Here is a 23,843-nt window from a genome sequence, read left to right on the forward strand (position 1 = left end):
GCCCAATGAGAGGCTCGAACTCATGAATCGTGAGATCATGACCTGAGCTGAAGTCGGACACTTAACCGACTGAGCCACCCAGGCTCCCCTAAGATTTTATTTTTAGGAAATCTCTACACCCAACGTGAGGCTTGAATTTACAACCCTGAGACTAAGAGTCACATGCTCCCTTGACTGAGCCAGTCAGGCACCATACTAATGGCATTTTGAGCTACTTACAGGCCAGCTTGAAAACACTGTCCAAATGAACACTCACGTATAAATCACCCATCTATTCAACACATACCTATTAAGAGCCTATTGTGTAAAATACTTCGTGCTGTTGGAGCGAGAAAGGTGAAGATGATGTAGATATGACCTTAAGTACTTCACAAGTGACTGGTGAGAGCAGATGTTTCTAATCTTATACTACTGTCACAAGGTAAACTAAGCACTGCCAGGGGGAGTGTGTGTATAAAATACCTGCTTAATGATTTTAATCTAAGTCTTGCAAGTTAGTGAAAGCTTGGAAATAATGTGGTAAAGTCATTCTTCCTGTTCTGCTCTATCTCTTTAGTGCTACTGTTGAACAACTCTGCATTTCTCCCAACGTTCCAGTCTCTATAGAATCAAAGAACATTAATAGTTTTAGAAGACTTTGTTTCTTACCTCACTTTCAGGATGAGAAAATAGACACAGACTAGGCTTCACATAACATGTCTGAGGACAGAGCTAGTTTAGTGGCAAGTAGAAACCATTTTCCTGAAAACAAAGTATTATGTCTTTTTCTTCATCCAGGTTTGTGTAAAATTTCTCCCAACCTTTGAGACTTGGCTTAATCATTACTGCTTCCATGAAGCTTTGCAGGATGCTCCCCAAGTAGATAAACACTCCCTCTCGAGTATTTTGCTCACAATGAGTACTTCTAACAGAAACATTCATTCACTTTTACTGGAACTTTGTTCTCTAATTATTCCAGCTGGAGTCTCAAGCCCAAAAGAGAGGAATGTGAAATCAGGGTCCCTGGGCTGTCTCTGCAGATGAGGACAAAATGTAAAAAATAATGGCCACTACATTGCACTTTTTCATAAAATACCAATATTCTATTGTACAAACTCTTGGTATTGTCGCTTTCTTCTGACGCTGCAGTTGCACATTGCTCACTAAAGTCATTAATGCCTTTATTGCAAAATGCAGTGAATACTTTCCTGTTTTTACCTTTTAATGTTCCATGTAACTTTTCTTTCATATATCCAGTTATTCATTAAATATTTAATGAGATCAGATATTGCACCAGATGCTGGGAGTGCAATGATGAGCAAAACACACATAGGTCCTATCATATCACAGTAAAGAGCACCAGTCAAGTAACCATAACAAAGTGTGGTAAATGCTACATTACAGGAATCACAGGGCACATTATCTGGACCAGAGGGTTAAAACCTAATCTGATCCAAAAGAAATGATATTAAAGTGAAACCTGAAGAATTAAAAGATGAAGGAAGACTAGTTCAGCAGAGGGAACAAGAACTACTAGAGGCAAGAAAAAACACACATTTGAGGAATTTAAAGATGTTCCTTAAGCCTGGGCCACAAATGGGGAAAAAAAGGAGGAAACATTTCATTTCATAAAGTGCTTTTATAACTTTATAAGAGTCTGGGTTAAAAGCAATGAAAAGACACAGAAACATTGTGAAGAGAGGAAGGACAAGGAAGAAAAAGATCCTTTTTGCTACAGTTTAAGAAAAATTTCTACCATGTCCATTATTTTTTATTCTAGGTCTTAAATGATTTTCATTGTTGCCTTATTCTAAATATTGTAAGGAGCTAAATTAAAAGAAAATCTGTATTTGCTACGGGTGAAAACATCTCTCAGTGTGTTACAGGTAAATTATATGTAAAACAGAAGTGATTCTTGCAAAGCAATTTCTGGACTCCTGATTAACATCACAAAATAGGTAAGGTTTAACAACAGACTACTAGGTAATTCTATCTTCCTTTTATTTGAAACCGGTCAGCTCTAAATTATTCATGCTAACTGAACAGATATATATATATATATATATATATATATACACACACACATAACCTAAAATGAACAATAATCCAGATAGTTTCTATTTCCCTTTGGAATGTGCCTTTTCATTTTCATTTAAACACAAGTATCTCTGAAATCTAAGAATTTACTTAAAAGTCACACCACAGAAAAGGGCTAATCGCTAATACCTAATTTTGTGACCCATCCCAAATCGGGAATTGAAAGCATGTTCTGGGCTGATGTTAAGACTTAATATTGAGAGTGGTTTATACCTTTTTCTTTACATTTTCATATTTTGTGACTTTTTTTCATACAATAAGTATGTAACTTTATTATTTTTCTGGTAATAAAAACATTTCCATATGGAAAACAAGTCTCCTCTTACACGTATTTCTTGAGAAAGTCAGGTTAAATAATTGATTTTAGAGAGCTCCTCTGAGATACAAAATTCATTTTAAAAAACACTAATGGGGCACCTGGATGGCTCAGTTGGTTAGTTGGTTAGTTGGTTAAGTGTCTGACTTTGGCTCAGATCGAATCTCAAAGTTCCTGAGTTCGAGTCCCACGTCAGGCTCTGTGCTGACAGCTCAGAGGCTGGAGCTTGCTTTGGATTCTGTGTCTCCCTCTCTCCCTGCCCCTCCTCTGCTCATGCTCTCTCTCTCTAAAATAAACATTAGAAAAGAAAACCTTAGGGGCACCTATGGCTCAGTCTGACTCTTGGTTTCAGCTCAGGTCATAATCTCACGGTTTTGTGGGTTAAGCCCCACATTGGGCTCTGCACTGGCAGCTGGGAGCCTGCTTGAAATTCTCTCTCCCTCTCTTTATGCCCTTCCCCCATTCGCACTGTCTTTGTCTCTCTTAAAATAAACTTAAAAAAATTAAAAGAACATTAAAAAAATAAATAAAAAATAAAAAAAAAACACTAATAAAAAGAACCAGAAAGTAACAAGACATTAATAAAGCAGTGTAGAAGTGTTATCATTTAGGTTTGCAATATAATTTTAATGACTATTTTCTATGATATTTGAATAATGACTATTTCTGAAAACTAACACAATTTTAGCAACCAATGGAGAATAAAACAGGGACGTTACAAAATTTTAAAACAATTTTTGATAGAGATCATTGATTGAAGATTTGGTTTTGAACAATGTAAAATAAGTCAAGGATTGAAATGTGCTTTTACAATCAAAATTAATTGGGGTGTCTGGCTGGCTCAGTCGGTAGAGCATGCAACTCTCGATATCAGGTCGTGAGTTTGAGCCCCACGTTGGGTGTAAAGATTCTTGGAAAAAACTATTTTAAAACACAGCAAATATGCTGAGCATGTATTTACTTGGAATACTTAATGTTTTAAAATAGCATATGAAGGTAAAGGCAGGATATTATTACTCTGAAAATTAATGAATCAGGATAAACTCGTTTTTACATATTCAATAGTTAATATAGATTTGTACCTAATAACTTTACAATAGGACTTTACAAAATAGGTGTTGTGTGAAGAATCTATAACATGATGATGCTTTTGGATAATAGAATACCTCAGTTTTCAATTCTTAAAAAAAAAAAAACCCTCAAAACATTCTGATTTTGTTGTTTAAAAAATTGTTTTCATTTTAATGATCTGAGTTAGTAACAAACAAATATACAAAATTGTCTTTCACATTTCCATACATTGTGTTATGGACCACTTAAAACTCTGGGCTACAAATGCAGGTTTCTTTGTATCCTTAACTTCAATCATTGTCACTTATAAATAAAGGTGATTTTCGAAAACATGCATTTGTGAACATAGATGCCAAAAGTTGTACATGTAAGTTAATGCACAACCAATAGTGTGCATTGTTCATTTGTGCAGTTACGTGTCAAATGCAACTGACATGGGTAGAAAAGCAGTTATCCCGGGACAGTTCACTCTGTTTGAAAATCATTTTTGAGAAGCAGATGAAACTGTAGTTCAAAACAAAAACTGTATTCTACAAATACAATAAAATTCACAACTTGCACATCTGAAGCAACTTTTGGGACCCAAAGCTGATTTAATAACCCTGCTGCTACATTGGGTTTTTATTGGTGTATCTTCAAAATCATAGATTGGAAAACAGCTGTTTCAACAAAAATAAATATATATATTAAAAGAAAAGTGAGACTTTAAAAAATGTGAGGAAAGCTTTGAAACCAGTAATAATGTATGAGTCACCTGTCATTTTCAAGTTTTAGAAACTTAAAGAAATTTAGAAACTTAAAGATAATCTGAACGTCTCCTGTTCTAAATTAAGATTTTTGCACCTCACCAATGTTTTCTATTTGATAGTGTAAAAGAAGAGTGGACAGTTTGTATTGTTGACTTACTATGATAAATTCACATCATCATAAGTTTGTGACTTCATTAGAGATCAAATAAGTGGAAACTGGATTATTATGAAAATGGGAACAAGGAAGCTCCTTCTACAACCACCAGTCTGAACTACAAATAAACACCAACACAAACTGATTTTTTATATTATTTCCAGATATATCTGCAGGAAGGAAAATCCAATCTTTCTTAAAAATGTTTATCATTGGGTTGTGGCAATGTGTGCTTTACCTCTTTAATTCTATCTACAACCTAAAATTATTTCTATACTACAAATTTCAAACTCCATGGCAAGGAATGTGAATGCTAATCAGCTAGGTATTTATTCAACTTCATACAAAGAAAGGACTCATGAATGGTTATCATAATAATAGTCACACTTTTTGCGAAGGCCCGAGTTTGAGGCCCTTGCCTATATTAATGATCAAATGAGAGAAGACAGTGCCAAACAACTGGGTCTCCTTCAGGCAGTTATCACAGACTTGGCCTCTGGCATTATGAAAACACTTATTTTACTAAAATGAATACAACTGCAAACATTTTGAGGACAACTGCAGTTGAAGAGGAAATGGGTTATTTTCTATAGGAAACATAAGATTAACTTTAAGGAAATGTACCTGTTTTCCATGGGCCTTAACAAGGAAATGTGGCTCGTGATTTCAAACATGTACTTCAAGTGTTACCTAAATGCATGATGGCATCTCAACCATCAATGAGTCAGGAAAGTTAAACTGAGGGAGGAAAGACATGTACTTATGTACTTAGAACACTACATTAGGAGATGTAGTTATCTACTCTGCACTTTGGAAACGAAAGAAACCAATTCTGTCCAGAGTCAATATCAGAAAGAAATATGGCTGCTTCCTACTCTTCTCCACCTGGTGAAATTAATTTTATGATGCTCTCACTGGTAAGTCTCTCATTTGAGTTAGGCAAAATGAATCTAATAGGTTACTTTTGTTTTCAAAATCAACTGTTTAAACAGGTCTTTTTAGAAACTTTCAGAAGTGGAACATTTAACCCTTGAGAGAAACTTCTATTATTATCTCATCTAATGGCAGGGATTGTTGGATTAAGAATTATTGCTTTTAATAAGATAACCATCAAAAATAAATATGTAAGCTTAACTCACTCATTTTCTACCCAATGCTACAATGTTTTACTCTCAAATCAAGTCACATGTTATCTTTAATTCTTTGCCAATTTAGCAAGGTTTTAAGTATAAGAAGTTGGCCTGTTAACTCAAAATCAAGACAACAGCAATGTCCACATAAGCATGTCTTATTTGGGCATTGAACAGTAACACTGCTTTCTTGATAGGGCTTAAGGCACTAAACGGTGGTAAAATAAACAAAAAGTATGATGATTAACAACTTCTTTAGAATCCTAAAAAAGGAGATCATTTAGAAGGACACTAGTAAATCTTTTTCTCAAACAAATAAGGCATCCTGTTGGCAAACACAAATAAAACAAAAGGTCATGTTGAACCTAATACATTCACTGTCTCAGCTATACTACTTGAAACACTAGCTATCAAACTAAAGAAAGCTACAACAGCATGTATAAAGGTTGGAAAGGCACCAAAGGAGAGTTCTACCACTTGCAGTTCTAAGAGTTAGGTAAGCTGTGTTTAACACTGCATGTAGCCTAATCATAAATTTCATTCTTCCAAACGTATAACGTGGTGAATTTTGATTTGACAAATCAGTTTATCAAATACTAGTTTAGTAAGAAATTTACTTTCATGAATTAGAAAATTACTGCAGTGTCTAACACAACTCCATTTATAAAGCTAAACTAATTCTAGTACTGAATGCATATTGTGGATAACACTGAAGCAAATCTGTATAAACAAAAATGGTTACCTCAAGATAGAATTCACAATAGAAATTCCATATATAACTAAATAAGATTTACTGAAAATAATGGAAAGTGTAGTACAGATACATCAAACTTAATTATAACCACAACATTTTCCTTGTGAAAAATACAACTATTAGTGAAATAAAATGTACAATTGAAAATTTTTCCAAAGGAAAAACAGTATAAACGAAAATATTCTTCGAGATAGGGAAAATAGTATGTCATTGTTTTTCTCATTACAATATAATTTGACACAAAAAGCAGTCCTAGAATTGCACCAATTCCACATCCAGTTTCCTGAACATGTTAAGAGTAAAAGAAGTTCGTAAAGCAGAATGCAGTTTCTGAATTTCATATTTTAAATTGAGGATATTCTCATACAAAATGTCACATCACACCAGATCTGTTTACATAATGTACAATACTTTCCATTTTGTGGCCAGACATGAATATAAACATATGCTTTCTGTGCCACCTCTCTTTCATTCTGGTATTTAGTCAGAGTCAGGAAAAAATAATCAAGTTACGTAAGTGTTATTTCTCTAGCCATAAAGAAAAATTATATTTAGTGCATGCTTCATCATTTGTCAAAAAACATTTCTGAAAATAAAACTCAGTTACCCAATGGTTTACAAAATAGAAAAGTCATTCATTAGGATAAAAACGTGGTAGGGTTTTAGGTCCATTTCCAAAGGACTGACTTCCTGGGCAGCACCGCTGTCCTTCAGCAGAGGTCATGATGCAAGTTCTATGGTCAAAGCAGGTGTGCCCGCAGGAGACCACTGCCTGACATTCAATTATCTGAGGCTCTGCACCCCCTTCGACCACCCGCCTCTGCCAGTTCATTAGTGCTATAAAATAGACGGAATTTTTGTGGAAATGTTAGGAACATTTCTGCTGTACATGATTTAGAAGTTCTCCAAATTTTTCAAACAGGTCTTCTACCCATTTTACATTTTTCATACAAAGTTGAACAATTTCTTCCTGTCCTAAGTCTTCATTTCTTTTCTGCACAGAAGAAATCTAAAATAAAGAGAATTGCCACATTAGCTTACACTTATCCCTTTATTAGCTCTTAATAAGAGCTCACTGTTTCTAGATCTCGAATGAAAAGGATTTATGAATCCACCTACAAATACTGCTTTAAAAAACAAATTCCATCCATGGAGAATGATTATGTCACATAAATTCAGGTGAAGTCTAATCCTATCATTTTTAGTTCCAGAAGGGCAAGGAGGAAGCTAGAAAAAAATGGCTCAAACTTTCTCAATTGTTTCCAGTTGTGTTAAATTTAAGTGGCCAATTTTGGGGTCAATTCTACATTTCAGAGCATTGTAAAAATAGTCAACATATATTGCACGACCATCTTTCCAGCACATTATCATCAAACACATCAAGTATAGCCTTGGACCAACTTAACTCTTTATTAAAAAACTGGTAGTGCTGGTCAAAAAAGATACTACTGTCTAGAACCATTAAACCTTTGAGGAAATTGAACTTTATTATCCCACCTACAAAGTGGTAGTATGGTCATATATAATTTCTGAGCAACCTCAATTATGACACTTAAAAGTTACAATTAAATTTTAACTATCATTTCTTCCTGCCAAGGCACAAAAACCCCTTTCTCTGCAATTAAGTGGGATAAGGCCATTCTAGTGATAAGGAAGACAGCAGGATGTCAAAGCAGTGCATGAAGTGAATTAAAGCAGGATCATTCTGTATTATGGGAGAAGAAAATGAAATAAAGTACCATTTATTATGGCAAGGTAAGTAAGCATAATAGCTTAAAAACATTACCACTTACAGCTTCCGTAAGAGCCTCAGATTAATATGAGCACAACACATAACAGAGATACTCAGAATAACATTATTTACAGGACAACAGAGGGACATATTTTTCAACAGTTTTCTTTAAAACATTAAAAAACCACGATAGGTATGGAATCCTTAAAAGTTCAGAAAAAAATTTTCATTTTTAAATAAGTGAAAAAAATTACCTCATCTTTACATATCAGATAAACATGATATTTGTAATGATGGAGTGAATGATACAAAGAATACAGCTGTATTTTCTCTGGATCAACAGCAAACTCCTATAAAAAGAAAAGAGTTTATAGGTATATTTATTTCATGGAATATTTGAGCTGCGAATACTTTTTCCAAGAACACTAGACCAAAAGTCTCAATGGAAATCTTAAAAATAAATGACTAATATGGCTAGATATATGCTTAAATATGGACAAGAGGCTTATTCGATTAAGAATTTAAATTGTATTTTAAAACCTTCACTCTTTTTCCTGAATATAAACACACACTATTTCAAAAAGTTTAAACATAGAAAAAATTTAAACAGTAAACATGTCAGATGGCTTATAAAGTATAAGAATCTATAATCTCTTGCTTTAGAGATAAACAAGATTAACAGCATGGTATATATTCTTTCATATTTTCCCTCAATGTATATACTACGTATTAATAACTCTCATTCTGTAATGGGAAGGAAATCCTACTATACATATTATCCTGCAACTCTATTTTTTAGAACTTATTTTTTCCTAACTAAAACTTGAATATCTATTTATTACATATATCCCCCCTGCCACTATAAATGATATGAGGGCAGGGATTTTTGACCATTTTTCACTGTTATATTCCTAGTACTTAGAACTGTATTTGCAAACTGTAGGCACTCAAAATATTTTACTGAAAGAATGAATGAGTCTCTTTTTAAAAAGTACATAGTATTACATTATCTGGATGGCTCTTTGTCCAATCTCCTACTGGCAAAGCATAACTGTTTGTAAGAGCAATTTGTTTGTAAGAGCAAACAACTGCACAATGAGCAAGGGCATATGTTTTTATGCATTTGTGAATGTGTTTCTACAGGATATATTTTTGATGTGGAATTGATTGGTAAAACTGTTTTCTGAAAAGGCAATAATTTAGACTATGTTTGAAAATGAGTGAATTCCAATTTCAATAATTTTACAGATATGGAATATTGAATCTCATGGAAATGTGTATGCTCACTTATCTATATGCATTTGTATCCAATGGTAAAAAGTATATATAAAATATAAATACAGGCATCAGGTGATTCCTTGCCTATTAATCTAGTTTAAAAATCTGCGAGCACTAACTACATGCAGATACCCTGCTGAACGATGGAGAAACACAAAGAATAAGACCAAATCCCTGTTCCTTGAGCTGGAGCTGCTCATGCGTATCTGAAAAGATTTCATATTTACAACAAAATTTAGTAAAATATTTGCTTGTTTCAATGTTTTAAATAGGAATTATATTAAGTGGAAAAGGTATAATTTTATCAATCAGTATCTACTTACTTGTGCAGATTTGGTGGTTGTTTTAGAAGTCCTTAGAGTTTTCTTATTATAAGCTTTGCCATTCATTTTGATTTTAGAAATAGCAGAACCCCCACTTTTTGCTTTAGAGTCACGGGTAATTATTGTTAGTTCAGGAAAACTTTCCAAAGCATTCTTTAAAATAAAGCAAAAATAACTGACATCAGAAGAAAACTAAACTACTTTCAGCTATTCAAAATTTATTTTAAAAAATACAGAAAAAAATACATACATACATTTATGCTTAGTACACACACGAATATGCAGAGGGTACAGATGGCATGTGGTAAATATATACAATACAGATATATACACGAGTATTAAACATAGCTACAAATTCTTTGTAGCTCTTCCATCAAGATGTGGAATCTATTTCCTCATCCCTTAAATTTGAGTGAGCCTTACGACCTGCTTTACGCCAACAGCACATGGCACTGTAGGGACTCCTTAATGAGGCAGGGAGTTCTAGTAATGCCTCTCTGTGGCTTCAAAATAGGGGAAAGAGGGACATATGTTTCTCCAAAGCTCTACCAATTCAACTTGGCCAACCCCTGCTATAAAGAATTCATTGGATCACAGGTGAGGATGAGAACAGTGAAAATGAGCAGCATCATAATACTTCTCTGGCTTCACTACTCCTCTGCCTTTTTTGACTACGGTTGTGTTAAGAGAGTCTAAAACAGGTCTTGATGAATTTTTTGGCCACAATGACACAGTAGTTACTCACTGACAAGTTAGTGGTCATATAGCCAAACCAATTCTAGTCCATACTTTTTTTTCTTTTTAATTGTTATTTATTTTTAAAGAAGAGAGAGAATCCCAAGCAGGCTCTGCGCATTCAGTGCTGAGCCTGACATGGGGCTCAATCTCAGGAACTGTGAGACCATGACCTGAGCTGAAATCAAAAGTCTGACACTTAACTGACTGAGCCACCCAAGTGTTCCTCTAATCCATTCTTTAAAAGTCACTGGCACATTTATGCCCTTACCTACTTGGTAAATCATGAAAAGCCACAAACAATAACGAATGATCTTTATAGCTAAATTTAACTAGTTTAAGTATTGTTTTAAGGTGGTGGAGTGTGTGACTCTTGATCTCAGGGTTGTGAGTTTGAGCCTATGTTGGGCATAGAGTTTACTTAAAAAAAAAAAAAAGAAAAAGAAAAAGTTGTTTTAAAAGATTAAATTGAGTAACCACTATCATTTACTATTTTGAATTCTGACAATATACAGGTTCAAGTGCCTCCATTATTTTGATTATTCAGAATGTAATTACCATTTGACAGGCTATACTGTTTTATAAACAGTTACAACCTTTAGGGCCACCTCTTCCAAACTCTGTATGGGTTCCCAAGTACTTTCTGTGACAAGATGCTAAAGATGATTGGAAGCACATGGATTTCTGAGGAAAACAGAACACGATTTACTTCAAAAAGCTTTAGGATTCCTAAAATTACTAAGATCATCATGAGTAATGGTGTTAATTATTTCTAAAGGACTGACAATCTTTTACAATCTACTGTTTGTATTTTGGTTTTAAAATGCAAAATGCTGTAAATGAAAATAATAAAAATTAATAACTAATTTCAAAATTAGAAATTGTTTTTTTCTGTGAAAATAATATGAAAACTAATTTTTCAGTTGTTCATTATAAACTATCGCATAAGCTTTAAATATCTACAGAGTCTATTAAATTTCAAGTGGTGGCTTTTATTTTAATATAAGTTATTAGAGAACTGGTTTAACATCCCCCCCCTTTTTTTTCCACACAAAAGCCTTCACACAAATGTTTTGAGAGACAGACAGTGAGTGAGAAGGGGAAGACAGAGAGGAAGACACAGAATCTGAAGCAAGCTCCAGGCTCTGAGCTGCCAGCACAGAGCCCAACATAGGGCTTGAACCCACAAACTGCAAGATCATGACCTAAGGTGAAGTCAGACGCTTAGCTGATTGAGCCACCCAGGCGCCCCTCCTTTTTTTTTAACGTTTATTTATTTTTGAGAGAGAGAGAGAGAGAGAGAGAGAGAGAGAGAGAGGGGAAATGCAGGGGAGGGGCAGAGAAAGAGGGACACATAGAATCCAAAGCAGCGTCCAGGCTCTGAGCTGTCAGTGCAGAGCCTGACACAGGGCTCGAACCCATGATTTTGAGATCATGACCTGAGCTGAAGTTGGCCGCTTAATTGACTGAGCCACCCAGGTGCCCCAGAACGGGTTTAACATTTCTAAATGGCTAGCCAAGGGGAGCCTAGCTGGTTCAGTTTGTAAAGCGGGAGACTTGATCTCTAGGGAGGAAGTTTGAGCCCCATATTGGGTATAGAGATTACTTGAAAAAAAAAGGGGGGGTACCTCAAACTGCTCATTTTTAAGATTTGGTAAACTTTTAGAAAACACACTAAAAGCATTCCCTTCTCTGCAGAAAGCAAGGTATTTTCTAAATTTCAATTGATAATAGCAGTTAAGCAGAAAACACTGGACTGTAGTCTGCAGACCAAATTCTTAGTACCAGGCTTCTTACTACCTTTTGACTTTTTTGTCTGTAAGTGCACGTCTGTGAATGATACAGGACTATTAGTAGTTTGGTGTCATTTAACTTTTGATTTTTTTAAGTAAACTCTGCCACCAACGTGGGGCTAGATCTCATGACCCTGAGGATCACATGCTCTGTTGACTGAGCCAGCCAGGCAACTCTGGTGTCATTTAACTTTGAACTCAATCTCAGAGCCTTAATTTTTACCTAGTAAAATGAAGCCAATTTTCACTTTTATGTGGAGTCTGGATAAAATAGGGATGTGAAAAAGCTATACAAATTACCCAAATGAGCTGAAAACTTACATCCACATAAAAACCTTCACACATATGTTTATATACTAGCTTTATTGATAACTGCCAAGATTAGGAAGCAATCAAATATGTCCTTCAGTAGATGAACAGATAAACTGTGGTACATTCAGACAATGGAATATTATTTAGTGGTAAAAGAAATGAGCTGCCAAGCCATAACAAGACATGGCAGAAAAAATTCTTTTTTTTTAAAACAAGTTATTTTACAGATCTTTATTTTTTTATATTTTTTCATGTTTATTTATTTTGAGAGAGAGTGTGCGTGCATATGTGTGCAAGCAGAGAAGGGGCAGAGACAGAGAGAGAGAGAGACAGAGAGAGAGAGAGGAAAGAGAGAATCCCAAGCAGGCTCCACGCTGTCAGTGCAGAGCCTGTTATGGGACGGGGACTCAATCACACGAACTGTGAGACCATGGCCTGAGCTGAAATCAAGAATTGGATGCTTAACTGACTAAGCCACTCTGGCACCCTTTTATTTTTTAAGTAGGCTCTATACCCAATGTAGGGCTTGATCTCATGACCCCTAGATAAGAGTTGCATGCTCTACTAACTGAGTCAGCCAGGTGCCCCCAAATCTTAAATTCTTATTAGTAAGTGAAAGAAGCCAAACTGAAAAGACCACATACGGTATAGTTTTCAACTATAGGACATTCTGGAAAAGGTACAACCTATAGAGAGAGTAAAAAGATCAGTGGTTGCAAGAGGTTAAGTGGGTAGGGAGGGATGAATACAGCAAAGAGGATTTTCAGGGCAGTGAAAGTACTCTGTATAACACTTTAATAGTAGATAACATGTCATTATACCGTCTCCAAACTGATAGAATGTACACCAAGAGAGTCCATGCAAACTGTGGACTTCAGGTTATAAAGATACATCAATGTAGGTTCATCAATTGTGACAAATATACCACTTTGGTGGGAGATGTTGATAATGGGGCAGGTTGTTCATGTGGGGTAGATGGGAACTCTTTGTACTTTGTTCAGTTTTGCTGTGAACCTAAAACTGCTATAAAAATAAAGTCCAGGGGTGCCTGGGTAGCTCAGTCAGTTGAGCATCCAGCTTTGGCTCAGGCCATGATCTCACAGTTTGTGGGTTCAAGCCCCGTGTCAGATTCTGTACTGATAGCACTGATATCAGATAGTTGATAGTCCAGAGTCTGCTTCAGATTCTCTGTCTCCCTCTTTCTCTGCCCCTCCTTCCCTCTCTCTCAAAAATAAACATTAAAGAAAAATAAAAAAGAAATTCTATTTATAAAAATGAAAAGATATACAAATGTATAAAAAAACTTTTCCCAAGGTAGATATGATCAAAAGATTATAAACGTTATATGTTATACTTAAAAAAAATTTTTTTAATGTTTATTTATTTTTGACAGAGAGAGACAGAGCATGAGTGGGGGAGGGGCAGAGAGAGAGGGAGACACAGAATCCGAAGCAGGCTCCAGGCTCTGAGCCGTCAGCACAGAGCCCGATGCGGGGCTCAAATTCACGAGCCGTGAGATCATGACCTGAGCCGAAGTCGGATGCTTAGCCGACTGAGCCACCCAGAAGCCCCTCAGCTTTTCTTATTAAAAGTATAACATATAACATTTCGGGGCACCTGGGTGGCTCAGTTGGTTGAGCGTCCGACTTCGGCTCAGGTCATGATCTTACGGCTCGTGAATTTGAGCCCCGCATCGGGCTCTGAGCCTGAAGTCTGCTTCGGATTCTGTGTCTCCCTCTCTCTCTCTCTCTGTCCCTTCCCCGCTTGTGTGAGCACACATGTGCTCTCTTTTCAAAAATAAACAATAAAAAAATTAAAGAAAAAAAGGAAAAGCTGGAAAAACTTGACTACTAGGTAGCTTCTGTGATAAATTTTTCTGTGTTTAGATTAGCTTCTTATTGTTCTATATTTCTGATGACACCAAGACCAATTTAAACTATATATATCTACCATTATGTTAAGATAACTTTTCCTCAGATATTGAGTAAATCAGACAAATAAAGGAAATTTTTATAACTATGCTAAGAAAAGGCCAATTCTAATTATAGATGAAATGTGAAAATTTTGAAAAGGTTTAAAAGAAAAATAAGACTGGAATTTGGTAGTTTAAAGGAAGTACTTTTGTTTTTTTAAAAAAATTTTTTTAATGTTTATTTATTTCTGAGGCAGAGAGAGACAGAGCATGAGTGGGGGAGTGTCAGAGAGAGAGGGAGACACAGAATCAGAAGCAGGCTCCAGGCTCCGAGATGGCAGCACAGAGCCCGACGCGGGGCTCGAACCCACAAACCGCGAGATCATGACCTGAGCCGAAGTCGGTCGCTCAACTGACTGAGCCACCCAGGCACCCCAAGTAAGTACTTTTGAAAATATTTGGAAATTATTATGTAGCAGGAATTCTAGATAAATATAAAAGCCTAAAAAATGAACTTAAGCAAAAAAAAAAAAAAAAAAAAAAAAAAAAAAGAGCAAATGATTAACACTAAGAATCTGCTTAATAGCTTAATAAAATGAAAAGACAAGCTAAACAGACTCATAATGAATAAAAACTAAATTTTCGTTTGGTGAAAAATTTTATAAAACTGAGAGTGACTTTCATAAATTTCTTGCCTATTATTCTTAAGACTATGATTGCCAGTGAGTTTGCTAATAAATCATCTGAAGGAAATACCTTGAATGGCTGATCCAAATGAAGATTCAAAAGAAGTCTCTTTCGGTTATCATTCAGCATACTATCTATTTTTTTCATATGAGGCAAAAGGAGCTCATCTAAAACAAGATAAAAATTTATTGTAACAGGATAAACTATCAACATAAAAACTTGTTAAAAATCCAAGTTTTCCTCAAAGCTAAGATATTAAATTCATTGGTGTATGTAAATATTACTTTAAAAATACTGGACATGTAGCTTTCTGAACAAAAGGTAACTTGAAAAAATAGGTTTGCAATAGCCAACCTGAGAAAGAAACAGCATAGTGTGAGGACAGGATCAGCAGTCCTGGGTTTTAGCCCTGTCTCTGCCACCAGAATTGATTGATGACAGCTACCATGACCAGTGAGCAGACTGCCTAGTTTCTCCAGACCTCATTTATCATCTGAACAATAATCATATTACAAAATATAGATTTATCTGACATTATAAAAATCTATAAAATACCAAATATGATAGTCTTAATTTAACTGTAGTTTGGGCCAAAGAAAAAGTAGGGGAAGAAAAATGATCAAAATCCAGTTTCAAAAACACAAGAGAAGAGTCAAAATAGTTATTTCAGAAAAGGAGAGAGTAAAAGTATGATAAAGATTTCTAACCAAAACTTTTTACTTTCTTTTTCACCCCTCTAAAACTTTAAGATCTTTTTTAAAAAAAAGCACTTTCATTGGAGAATTAATTACTTTTGGTGCTGTATTAAATATTTTAGGTTACTAGATTATTTCTCAAATTATCAGCATAATAATATATTTTATAACACTACCTTTACTGACCATTCTGAAAACGTATATGTAATCCTCAGAATCTGGCCGCTAATTTCATAGATGAATAAAAGTATTCTTTATATTTGGAATACAAACACAAGCAGTGACCAGCAGAAGAACACTTCCTCGAATTGAAGAAAAAGTCCTTAGTGAGGAATGCATTCTGAGGTCACTCACCTTAGATACACACTGTGATAGTTTTCTTTTATCTTTCTAGTAGTGATTAAATCTGTTCAAAAACTGTAAGAATTTACATTTCACAAAACAAGGTTTAAACAGCTGTGGATATTTAAAAAAAAATAAAATATAACCATTAAAGTCTTTCCCCCTTATATCAAATAGAGAAAAATCAGAAAACAATGATAAGCAACAGAAAAAAAAATCAATTAAAATACAACTACCCAGGAATTGCCATTACTAAGAAATGTATGTTGTATGATGCAAGGGGTTTTCATTGAGAGAAAACATTTAATGGTGAAAACACTGATGTGGGGAATTAACTATGGGTTTTAATTGTGGTTATTCAATGATTAAGTTGTTCTATAACTATGAAATACATTTAATCTTTTTGAACCTTAGTCTACAAAATAAATGTTTTAGACTAGATAATCTCTAATGTCTCTTCCAGGTCTACAGGACTCTAAAATTTTAGACTGATGAATGGATTACTGTCTCTGATACGGTCAAAAAACAATGGACCAAAAATTAGAAGACTTGAGATTGTAATCCTTTTGCTTCTACATGCAAATTGTGGGCTCTTAAGCAAGACACTTAACCTCTAGGTGCCTCACTGTCTTCATCCACAAAATGGCTGTCTGAATTGTTTTGGGAGTAAAACAGAATAATGTATATCAAAGTATGTGGAAATAACATATGTATTATTAGGCATTACTGTTGAAGTATATTGTTAGTGATTTTTGTTACTATCTTTTGATCATACATGCATACAATCATTTTGATAGGAGGGTGATGGAAACTGACTCATTAACAACCCTTTCATTCCCTCTTTTAGCTTCCTTGGTGAATGCTACAGTAGATGAGTAGTAAATATTAGCAAGCAACATTAAATATATGAGTCACCAGTTATTTCAGATATCAATCTCATCTCTATTTTACTGTAAGGAAAAGTTACTAAAGGAAGAATATAAAGGAATAATATTAATGAATGTAACCTAATGCATACACTGTTTTATTATTAATTGATTAGAATATAATTATTTGGTGATGTATCTTTTATGAGACACAAATAATGTGATTTTAATCTTTATACCATTATTATCCACTTCATCTTTCCAATCATTAGAAAGCAGAATGTGTTAACCTCTGGACCTTGCGTGTAACATAGACACTTAGTGAAATGTTGTAAGGATGACAAAGATTTAGAATTGAAAGAAACTAGTGGGTAGTTACATAATTTTCCCATGAGTAGGAATCAATAAAAATACATTCAATCTAAAAAAATCCCTCAATATAAATTTGTTCAAATATTGACAATTCATGAAGAGACAGGAATACTTTATAGAATCAGTATCATGAACATGTGAACTGACAATATACAGATATCTATTAGAAAACCTACATACTAAACACATAACTAACAGATAAGAATAAAGAAGATCCATGAAGCACTACCAAGAAAGTACTACTTAGCAGACTGTACCATTGCTCTTCTCTAAGGCTTGCATTGTGTCAGGGTCCAAAGCGATGCTAACAAGCAATTCCATGTAGCTCTTAAAGGTTTCCTTCATTGCTCTTGTGTTCAAAAAACGAGTGACAAAGGGAGCTGGAGGATCAAATTCTGAGAGAGTGAAAAGACGAAATATTAAATATTCTTCCTGATAAATTTAAAAAACACATTTATAAAAAGAGCCTACAAGCAGATAAAAGGTTGTAGATAAAATTTCTTCAAATTCAAGCTTCTCACATTTGGCTTTTAAAAACACCCCAGGTTACAGATTCTCAAAGCTGGTTTGCACATCACCATCACTAGAGAGCTCGTAAAACAAAACAAAACAAAACAAAACAAAACAAAACAAATCAGCTTACTAGACTATTAAAACAGAATCTTTTGGTGGGGGTGGGTGGGTAGGTGGTGGTAGCAGTAATGATGAGGTTTAAATATTATACTTCTAAAGGTTCCCAGGTGACTCTGAAGCCCAATACTAGCCCAGCATTGGTAAACATCAGCCCCACAGGAACCTGTTTGTTCTCCCCTGGCTGTGCTACTCCAGAACTGATGGTTTCTCTAGATTGAAGAAACTACATAAGACATCTAATGTATGAGTTAATATACAGTCATCTCTTCTTTTTTTAATTCTACACTTAAATTACTGTAAAATTCTGGTCTAGAGCCAAGGTATATTCACATTTTTTAAAAAAATATAAAATAGCCCATACACAAGGAAAACTTCACTCAAGTTCAATGGCAAGAACTTCAAGATTAGAAATGTCTCAATTTTTACTTTTTTGATTAAAATACATAACTTGTAAAAAAGAAGTTTGTTTGTTTGTTTTATACACACACAGGCCCAAAATGGTGTCACTTAGGATAAGGCCCCAAGTCATTACCAGGACTTAATAACAGGACCAGGACATAAGCCAGGACATAATAATACCTAACCTAACTGCAGTTTCAAACTCCAGAAATGTAACCTTTACCCAGTTAACATGGGAATTTCCTGGTCAGCACTAGGAAATTTACTGATAGATCCTTTTTGTTCCACTTAGGAGGGTGACCTTGCATAAAACAGTGGATTTTTGCTAATAATTTCCTTTTTACCACTCCCTCTCTACTTTTAAAACCTTTCCTTTTCTATAGCCCTTTGGAGCTCCCCTCTACTTGCCAGATGGGATGCCGCCTGATCCATTAATTGAATAAAAAAGCCAATATGTTTAAAACTTACTTGGTTGAATATTTGTTATTTAACAAACTATTATCACAGCCTTTAAAGCAGTTCTTAAAGTATGGTCCAAGGATCTTTTGAGGTTTCCTCCAAGATCCTTTTCATGATGTCAAAATTGTTTTCATAAAAATATTAAATGCTATATACCTTTTTTACTCTGTTGACATTTGTAAAAATAATGATGGGTAAAAATGCTGGTGCCTTACTTAGTATGAATCAAAGCAGTGGCACCAAATTGCACTAGTAGCCATATACTTTGCCATCTCCCTGACATGCATTTAAAGGGGAAAAAAAGCCAGTTTCAAATAAGAATAGTCCTTAAGGAGGAGCACCTGGGTGGCTCAGTCTGTTGAATATCTGACTTTGGCTCAGGTCATGATCTCGTGGTTTGTGGCTTTGAGCCCCGCATTGGGCTCTGTGCTGACAGCTCAGAGCCTGGAACCTGCTTCGGATTCTGTGTCTCCCTCTCTCTCTGCCCCTCCCCTGTTCACACTCTGTCTCTCTCAAAAATAAATAAACATTAAAAAAAAAATTTTTTTTTTTAAAGAATAGTCCTTGGGGAGCCTGGCTGGCTCTGTCGGTGCAGTGTGTGACTCTTGATGTTGGGTCCTGAGTTCAAGCCCCATTGGGTAGACATTACTTAAAAAAATGAAAAAAAAATAGTTTTTCATGAAGCAGTAAAAATGATTAATTGCATTAAATTTTTTACTCTTGAGTAAATGTCTCAATATTCTGTGTGATAAATTAGAGGTACAAATGAAGCACTTCTGTTTTAAAGTATGATGGTTATCTCCAGGAAGCACATCCATGCAATTGTTTGAGTTACAAGATGAACTAGACCCTTTTCTCCCCTTGGGACAAACATTTTCATTTGAAAGAGTGATTGCCAGACACACCATGCCTATTCAGACTCAGGTATCTGGCAGACATTCTCTCAAAAATTAATGAAATGAACCTGTCATTCAAAGAAAACAAACGACAGCATTTACTAACAATGACAAAATTTGAGGTTTCATTTTTTTATTTTTTTAAAAGATTTTATTTTTAAGTAATCTCTACACCCCATGTGGAGCTCAAATTCACGACTCTGAGACTGAGTCGCATACTCCACGACTGAGCCAGCCAGGCACTCCCAAAATTTCAGGTTTCAAATGAAAATTAGAATTCTGGAAAACATGTATCTACAGCTGTGAGCTTGACAACATCCCCGTACTTAGGGAATTCACTGATGAGATCAGTGGTAATATTAGTGTTACACTGTAAAAATGTATGACCTAAATGTAAGAGCTAAAATCATGAAATTCTTAGAGGTGCCTGGGTGGCTCAGTTGGTTGAATGTCTGATTTCAGCTCAGGTCATGATTTCATGGAGCCCTGCATTGGGTTCTCTGATGTCAGCACAGAGCCCACTTTGGATCCTCTGTCTCCCTTTCTCTGCCCCTCCCCCACTTACATGCACTCTTTTTTCTCTCAAAAATAAACCTTAGGGGCGCCTGAGTGGCTCAGTTAGTTAAGCTTCCGACTTTGGCTCAGGTCATGATTTCGTGGCTTGTAAGTTGGCTTGTGAGTTCCAGCACCGTGTTGGGCTTCATGCTGACAGCTCAGAGCCTGGAGCCTGCTTCAGATTCTGTGTCTCCCTCTCTCTGACCCTCCCTTGCTCACGCTTTGTCTCTCTCAGAAGTAAACAAACATTAAAAAAAAAAAAAAAACCAACATTAAAAAAAAATAAACTCATGAAACTCTTAGGAAATATAGGGGTAAGTCTTCGTGACCTTCTATTTGGCAATGGATTCTTAATACGACACCAAATCTAAGCAATAAAAGAAAAAATAAAGAAATTTGGCTTCGTTAGAACTTCAAACTTTTTTTTGAGAGAGAGAGCATGCAGTGAAGGGGCAGAGGGAGAAAGAATTTTGAGCAGGCTCCAAGCTCAGCGTGGAGCCTGATGCAGGGCCCAATCCCACAAACCTGGGATCATGACCTGAGCTGAAATCAAGAGTTGGATGCTCAACTGACTGGGCCACCCAGGTGCCCCAGAATTTCAAACTTTTGTGCATCAATGGACATTATCAAAAGAATAAGATAAAATATTTTAAATCCTACATCTGGTAAGGGTTTATTATCTAGAATATATAAAGAACTCCTACAACTTCAGAACAAAAGAAGAAATAACCTAATTAAAACTAGGCAACATATCAGAATAGACATTTCTTCAAAGATAAGGAAATGGACAGTAAGCACTTGAAAAGATACTCAACATTAGTTGTTAAGGAACTACAAATCAAAACTTCAGTCATATACCACTTTACACCTACTAGGATGGCTACAATAAAAAATAAAACAAAACAACCCACCAGAAACAAAAAAATAACAAGTGTTGGTGAGGATGTGAAAAAACTGGAACCTTACGCATTGCTGGCAGTAAAGTAAAATGGTGCAATCACTGGGGTATTTCAAAGGTTTGGTGGTTCCTCAAAAAGCTAAACATACACTTATCATATGGCCCAGCAACTCCGCTCCTAGGTATACACCCAAAACAATCAAAAAAAGACACAAACATATTTGTATGCCAATGTTCATTGCATGCACCATTTACAATAGCCAAAAAGTGGAAATAATCTATGTGTCTATCAAAAGATGAAAAGATAAATGAACATACAATGCATAAACTTACAATGGAATAGCTGGCTGTAAAAAGCAATTAAGTTCATATACATGCTGTAACATGGATGAACCTTGAAAACATTATAAGTGAAATTAGACAGATACACTTATATGAGATATTTAGAGTAGGCAAATTCATGGAAACAGAAACTAGATTAGAGATTACCAACAACTGGGGGAAAGAGAGAATCGGTAGTTATTGCTTAATGGTTTCAAAGTTTCTGTTTGGTGTGATGAAAATGTCTTGACAATAGTTGTGATAGTTGCACAACAGTGTGAATATAATCAATGCTACTGAAATGTACACTTAAAAATGGCTATAATGGCAAATATTATGTTATATATATTTTAGCCCAAGCTTATAAAATGTGGAAAAAAAATGAAATAGAATATATACCTCAATGAGCTAACAGATATTTTCACACGCAGAATGGATAAAATCATTCATGGATTAAAGATACATTCAAGGGGTAAGAGAAACCAATAAATTTTAATGTAATAAGCATGAGAAGTTGAAGAAGCTACTACTGGTCAAGTTTATAAAATAAAAAACTTTTGAGTATCAAATAATAAAAATATCCATAATTGTCTGAAAATGTAATTAAAAATCTATATAAGTCTGGGTTTTCTTTTTATACATTAGCTGAAATAATATATGTAGAAGCAAACATGAAAATGGTACTCTTCTGTTAGTTTAGGAAAATATAGTAGTTAAAAATGTTAATAAGTAATGGGTTTATTTTATTATTTTTTTACATTTAAAAAATGTTTTTATTTTTATTTTTTTGAGAGAGAGGGAGAGGAAGAGACAGAGTGCGAGTGGGGGAGGGGCAGAGAGACAGGGAGACACAGAATCTGAAGCAGGCTCCAGGCTCTGAGCTGTCAGCACAGAGTCCGACGCGGGGCTTGAACTCACAACCATGAGATCAAGACCTGAGCCGAGATCAAGAGTCGGGGGCTTAACAGAATGAACCACCAAGGCACCCCTGTAATCTGTTTATTTTATATTTGAGAGAGTGGGAAAGACAGAGCTTGAGCGGGGCAGGGACAGAGAGACAGAAACAGGATCTGAAGCAGGCTCTAGGCTCCAAGCTATGAGCTGTCAGTACAGAGCCCGAGGCAGAGCTCGAACTCAAGACACCGCGAGATCATGACCTCAGCCAAAGTCAGATGCTTAACCAACTGAGCCAACCTGAATGGCCCTTGGTTTACTTTAAATAAATATTTTAAAAATTTGTTTTAGGTGCACCCTGGTGGCTCAGTTGGTTAGGCGTCTGACTTTAAGCTCAGGTCATGATCTCGTGGTGTCATGAGTCTGAGCCCCGCCTCAGGCTCTGTGCTGACAGCTCAGAGCCTGCAGCCTGCTTCAGGTTCTGTATGTGTGTGGGGGTCTCTCTGCCCCTCCCCTGCTCATATTCTGTCTCTCAAAAATAAATAAACATTAAAAAATTTTTTTTAAATTATCTTAATAGACATTTGGTAAATGTCAATACATATAGCCCACAAAAGCACAAGTATTTTGGAATCCTCAATAAATCTGAAGATTATAAAAAACTCTTAAATAATTTTAAAAACCACCAATGTATAAATCTATGTTTATTATCAATATTTGCCTTTTAAGAAATAATGAAAAACAATAAAAATGCTTACCTATTAGTGACACCTAGTGGCAACTCAAGTCACCATTAAAGAAAAACATCTTGAATGTCATTTAAGGAAGTGGTATAATTGCGTGCAAATTCAGAACCTACACCATTCCATTCTAAACCATAGAAAGGAAAGCAAACTACAAAAATTACAAGTATTGCCTTCCATACACACTCAAAGCACTGAATATCTTTTTTTTAATCTTTAAAAAAAGAATTAACAATTTTTTTTCCATTTTAAGTTTTGGGTGTGGGGAGGTGGGGGGTAGAGAGAGAGGGAGACAGAAAATCCCAAGCAGGCTCTGTGCTGTTAGTGCAGAGCCTGACACGGGCCTCAAACCCACAAACCATGAGATCATGACCTGAGCCAAAATCAAGACTAAACACCCAGGTGGCCCAAAGCACTGCATTTCTTTATAAATTCTGATGTGCAAACTTCATGAGTAGCTTTTATTTTTTTATTTTTATTTAATTTTAGAGAGAGAGAGAGAGAGAGAGAACATGACCTGGGGAAAGGGGCAGGGGGAGAGAGAATCTTTAGTAGGCTTCCAAAATGGGGCTCGACCCTGAGATCATGATGTGAGGCAAAATCAAGAGTCAGACGCTCAACTACTAACCATCCAAGCCACCCAGATGCCCTACCATTCTCTTTCTGTTCAAATAAGCTTTAAGATAAGCTCCCAAGCAATGAGCTTGTAATGTCAGAATCCAACCTGGTCATCAACCTCAATAGCACC

General features: G+C 35.4%; 1 protein-coding gene across 3 annotated transcripts in view; it reads right to left on the minus strand.

The window, feature by feature from the left end:
- Positions 1-3,605: 3,605 nt before the first annotated feature.
- QSER1 (glutamine and serine rich 1) overlaps positions 3,606-23,843 on the minus strand; it is an 81,857-nt gene continuing 61,619 nt past the window's right edge. For 2 of the 3 annotated variants that reach the window (XM_053203326.1, XM_015081147.3), the window contains exons 9-13: positions 17,555-17,692; positions 15,092-15,189; positions 9,584-9,736; positions 8,237-8,332; positions 3,606-7,259 (exon numbers count right to left, since the gene is read on the minus strand). In XM_053203326.1, coding sequence (XP_053059301.1) covers positions 7,119-7,259; positions 8,237-8,332; positions 9,584-9,736; positions 15,092-15,189; positions 17,555-17,692 — 626 coding nt within the window. In that variant the 3' untranslated portion in view covers positions 3,606-7,118. Of the gene's footprint in view, positions 7,260-8,236; positions 8,333-9,583; positions 9,737-10,876; positions 11,003-15,091; positions 15,190-17,554; positions 17,693-23,843 lie in introns of those variants that run through there. The other variant, XM_027072935.2, reaches the window with a different exon arrangement.

The sequence above is a fragment of the Acinonyx jubatus genome, chromosome D1, assembly GCF_027475565.1.
Source record: "Acinonyx jubatus isolate Ajub_Pintada_27869175 chromosome D1, VMU_Ajub_asm_v1.0, whole genome shotgun sequence".
Taxonomy (NCBI): Eukaryota; Metazoa; Chordata; class Mammalia; order Carnivora; family Felidae; genus Acinonyx; species Acinonyx jubatus.